General features: G+C 44.9%; 1 protein-coding gene across 1 annotated transcript; it reads left to right on the top strand.

The window, feature by feature from the left end:
- Nucleotides 1-1,045: 1,045 nt before the first annotated feature.
- LOC109890585 (kelch-like protein 41b) lies at nt 1,046-4,630 on the top strand. The gene is made up of 6 exons (XM_031824322.1): nt 1,046-2,340; nt 2,556-2,713; nt 2,840-2,947; nt 3,394-3,579; nt 3,762-3,908; nt 4,299-4,630. Exons 1-6 carry the CDS (start codon nt 1,231-1,233, stop codon nt 4,408-4,410), a joined length of 1,821 nt encoding a protein of 606 aa, XP_031680182.1. The 5' UTR covers nt 1,046-1,230; the 3' UTR covers nt 4,411-4,630.
- The last annotated feature ends 404 nt before the right edge of the window (nt 4,631-5,034 follow it).

Here is a 5,034-nt window from a genome sequence, read left to right as displayed (position 1 = left end):
AGAGCCTGTAATGAGATGTCAACCATTTCTGGAACTTGTCCTAGTAATATGGATGGTGTCTGTCTACAAATGTATCATGCTCCGAGAAAATTACTTTTCATAGAGAGTAAATAAACGTCTGTGAGTTCAACTGAACCACTTAATATTTTCATCAATACTAACAAGATGAATGTACTTTGAAAGTATTCTCTAAATCCCACTTTCTATGGACTTAGGAACCTCTTCCTGTAGCCACAGCAATCCATAGGGATCCATTTCTAATATTGGCGAGGTGACACTAGTCTGTGCACTACACTATATTTATATTACGTGTGAGACACTCCACTCCTGTCCAAATGGTCTATATTTAGTGTCCACACTGCCACCCAACTCCAAACACTTTGACTTATAATTAAGCTAAGTTTACCTGCTATATATTTTATCTGTAGTCACCTGAGTTTTACAGAGATTAAAGCCTACTCTGATAGTACAGTGTAATTCAGGACAAAGTGGCTATTTTCAGGGCTTGAAGTTGAAGGCCTCGCCCCCTGTCAGCAGTCCTAGAACAATGAAGGGGAAAATGAGGAGTGTTGATAGGTGGAGAGGCCAGCTGCTGCAGCTCAACCATCCTCAACTTTTCTCAACCTTCCTCAGTAGAATCCAAGCCTTGTCAGTCTTAGGGCTAAATTCATGCAAAATGACAGTACAATGTATTTTGTACAGTAGCATAGGGACATATCCAAGAATCCACTTTAAAAAGTTTAATTGAGAGGCATTACTGTATGGCTGTTTGGAAATGAAGGAATGAAAGAACATGTAACATCCTTTGAAATTATTTAAAGCTACTGAGATACAGGGTGGAGCCAGTGGTCAAAACAACCAATATTGGGTTATTAACCATTAGCATTGACAGCATTATCCCTCTTTAGCCACTACTAAACCAATGACAGTGTTGAGGCTGAATCATGGTAGTGGACTATAGCCCGGAACACCCCAGTTGCTTCTTTCAGTCTGTGACAGCTGTATGAGTCGGTCTCCGCATTCAGATTTGGCAGTGCTGAGATTCCTACCGACTGAGGCAGGCAGGCAGGCAGCTATATTTAGAGGGGAAAGGATTAAATTGCAGTAGGCAGTGGGGGATTCAGGCTGGGAACCTTTTCTCTGCTCAGCCTTTTCTAGCCTGGACTGGGTGCCAAGAGGACCTGTGGCCACCATTTCTTCCCCTCTGCAAGCCACCGATTTCCCAACACCATGGACCCCAAAGCCATGAAGGAGGAGCTGCGCCTCTTCCAGAGCACCTTGCTCCAGGATGGCCTCAAGGAGCTGCTGAACGAAAACAAGTTTGTGGACTGCACTCTGAAAGTGGGCGATCGGAGCTTCCCCTGCCATAAACTCATCATGGCTGCCTGCAGCCCATACTTCAGAGAGATCTTCTTCTCCAAGGACAGCAAGGAGGTGGAGGCCTACAAGGAGGTGGTTCTGGACGATGTCAATCCCGCCATCTTGGACATGATCATCACGTATCTGTACTCGGCCGAGATTGACCTCACCGACGAAAATGTGCAGGACATATTTGCCGTAGCCAATCGTTTCCAGATTCCTTCAGTCTTCACCGTGTGTGTTAACTATCTTCAGAAGAAGCTCTCCGTGGCCAACTGTCTGGCAATCTTCAGGATGGGTCTGGTCCTCAACGTGCCCAGGTTGGCGGTGTCCGCCCGTGACTACATCGCAGACCGCTTCGATATCCTCTCTAAAGACGAGGAGTTCCTCCAGCTGGCCGCTCATGAACTGTTCGCTGTCATCGGTGGCGACTCGCTCAATGTGGAGAAGGAGGAGATGGTGTTTGAAGCCCTCATGAAATGGGTCCGTAACGACAAAGACAAACGTGTCCAGGTACTGGGTGACGCCTTTGAGTGCATCCGCTTCCGCCTCATGCCCGAGAAATACTTCCACGACAAAGTGGAGACAGACGAGATCATCAAGGCCGACCCGGAACTTCTGAAGAAGGTCCAGATTATCAAAGACGCATTCCAGGGGAAGCTCCCAGAGAAGAAGGACAAGGTAGCTGGGGATAAGGGGGCGGATGGCGAGGGTGGCGAGGCAGAGGACGTTTTCCCAGGTTTCCTGAACGATAACCGTCGCCACGGCATGTACGTCCGCGACCTGATCCTGATGATCAATGACACGGCAGCGGTAGCGTACGACGTCAACGAGAACGAGTGTTTCCTGGCGGCCATGTCGGAACAGATCCCCCGGAACCACGTCAGCCTGGCGTCACAGAAGAACCAGCTCTACCTCATCGGAGGACTGTTTGTGGACGAGGAGGACAAGGACGCTCCCCTACAGTGCTACTTCTATCAGGTAACCAATTATTGTTCATTTAGAGTTTGGCTCACTTCTTTCGATGGTTTCAAATCTTCTATTGGTAATATTTGCCTTTCAGAATCTACGTTAGCTCCCTAAGTTACATCGACAAAGTCTGTTTGATGTTAGAATAAACTGTTTTTATTCAGAACACTTATTCGTAATAGATGAGTGCAGTCATTCATTCATTCATTCAACCCTGTGTATTTCAGTTGGACACTCTTGCAGCTGACTGGGTAGCTCTGCCCCCCATGCCTTCCCCTAGAGCTCTTTTCAACATGGGAGAGTGTGAGAACCTGCTGTTCGCTATTGCTGGAAAAGACCTCCAAAGCAACGAGTGTTTGGACTCTGTGATGTGCTATGATGTCCAGTGAGTGGAATAGCATTCATATGACTCATTCACTCAGTACAGTAGAAAGATATAGGACTTCTCAGCGCTTCTCTCTACCATTTGAAGTGTTTTTTGACCCTCCTGTTTTGTAATGGCTTTCCCCAGGAAGATGAAGTGGAGTGAGACCAAAAAGCTTCCCCTGAAGATCCACGGCCATTCTGTGGTCTCCCATAAGGGCCTGGTGTACTGCATTGGAGGAAAGACTGATGACAAGTATGTATGTATGTATGTGTGTATGTGTGTGTGTGTGTGGTCTTGTTCTTCTATCCTCGTTGGGACCTGAATTCCACATGAGGATAGTAAAACAAGGAAAATTCATGGGAAAAGTCAAAGGCTATTTTAAGCTTAGGGAATATGTTTAGGGTTTGGGATACAATTAGGGTTAGGTTAGGGAAAATAGGATTTTGAATGAAAATCAATTTTAGGTCGCGACGATGATAGAAAATCAAGTGTGTGTGTGTGTTGACTCCATTCCAGCCATTACTATGAGTCGTCCTCCCCTCAACAGCCTCCACTGCATGTGAGCACGTATTGTAATACATGTTGACTGATTTATTAAATCCAAACCGTAACTGCAAATCCATCACAGTCTTTCTATACTGTTGCCAGAAGGACATTTCCTGAGATCTGACAACCCTGTCTATCATTCTCCCGCGCAGCAAAGCCCTGAACAAGATGTTTGTATACAACCACAAGCAGTCAGAGTGGAGGGAGCTGGCTGCCATGAAGACAGCCAGAGCCATGTTCGGAGCTGTCGTTTACAACGGAAAGATTGTGGTGGCCGGTGGAGTCAACGAGGAAGGCCTCACTGCTGCATCTGAAGTCTACGACTTTGGAACAAACAAGTATGTAGCAATTTCTTTGGTAATAAATCAGTTTAAGAACTTGTTACACCTTTTAATATCATTCACCATAACAATACCATTTGCTGTTTCTGGATGGTAAACGTTATTAGTCATCTTGAGTCAGGATGGCCTTAATTATAAAGAGTCCCCCTGATGCTATCCCTAATGACCTTCTTTCACAGATGGGAGACGTTCACAGACTTTCCCCAGGAGAGGAGCTCAGTGAACCTGCTGAGCAGTGAGGGGGCCCTGTACGCTGTGGGGGGCTTCACCATCATCCAGAATGACAACAAGGAGGTGGTCCCCGCAGAGGTCACAGATGTTTGGCAGTAAGTCCCCTCTTTTAACGTTATTATGTCATCAACCAGGATTTGAACCAAGGTCTTCTTCATAAATACAACAGGACTGTGTTAGCCCATTATGCTAAAGCCTAGGCAGTAACTCTGTGAGCTAACACAAGTTCACCTTGTTCAGCCCTGTTTGATGTGGGTTTGTTATTTTAGATGGCTTGCATTTCCATTCCTGTGGACAAAGAAGTAGAACATATTCATCTTAGTTCAATTATAATAATTTGTTATATAAATGTATGATAATAAATAAAAGTAAAAATAAATGAAAAAATAAATGAGAGCGCCCTACTTGGTCAGTGGTACTGTACAAACAATCAACGACGTCTTGGTTTGTTCCTCATCACTGTATCTTCCTTTTCCCTGTGTTAGGTACGAGGAGGACAAGAAGGAATGGAGCGGGATGCTGAGGGAGATGCGTTACGCCGCTGGCTCCTCCTGCGTATCCATGCGCCTCAATGCTGCCAAGATGCCCAAACTCTAGACCCTTGCTGCCCCGTCATATTTCCCCATGATGCCCTCTGTCTGCCTGGATTACCACCATCTTCTCTGGGTTGTCGTTCCATTTCAGTAATAGAGGGGGTGTCACCGTCACATGACAACACAAATGTGGACTCTTATTGGTTAATTGTGTCAATTTGTCTATTTATGATCTCTGGTGATTTTCTGTGCAATAAAAACAACATCTACTTTGCGTCAGTGAAGACCGCATCAGTATATAAGTTTCCCTCACTATAGAGTAACCCACAATGTGTATTTAGCTAGCTTTTTTGTAAAATAAACATTTGTTCAAAAACTACTGTTATGGTTGATTTGAATTTGGAGTAAGTTAAGTTTAGTTTCAACATCTGTCTGTCCATAGCACACATGTTTTACTAGAACTAGATTCAGGTCGAGATATGGTAAATAAGGGAATTAAATATAGGTGTGAGCCGTTTGGTATAGTAAAAACTAACGGGGTAAACACCAACTCATTGGCCGGTTTAAACAACTGTCCTGCATTATGCATACACAATGTACACCACAGTATGTGTCATACCAACACTGTAGATCCCAGTAGATTTCCACAGTAGATTTGACATGCACTAGGTTAATCTCCGCAACCAAA

The sequence above is a fragment of the Oncorhynchus kisutch genome, linkage group LG5 (genome assembly GCF_002021735.2).
Source record: "Oncorhynchus kisutch isolate 150728-3 linkage group LG5, Okis_V2, whole genome shotgun sequence".
NCBI classification, from domain to species: domain Eukaryota; kingdom Metazoa; phylum Chordata; class Actinopteri; order Salmoniformes; family Salmonidae; genus Oncorhynchus; species Oncorhynchus kisutch.
The sequence above is the reverse complement of the archived record's forward strand: the minus strand, read 5'-3'. Positions and strand labels throughout refer to the sequence as shown.

Bases quoted from the DNA above. Each gene is read 5' to 3' on its own strand.
- LOC109890585 (XM_031824322.1), top strand. From the start codon at position 1,231: ATGGACCCCAAAGCCATGAAGGAGGAGCTGCGCCTCTTCCAGAGCACC. The intron at 2,714-2,839 runs GTGAGTGGAATA...GGCTTTCCCCAG, and splicing joins GTGATGTGCTATGATGTCCA to GAAGATGAAGTGGAGTGAGA. The intron at 3,909-4,298 runs GTAAGTCCCCTC...TCCCTGTGTTAG, and splicing joins GAGGTCACAGATGTTTGGCA to GTACGAGGAGGACAAGAAGG.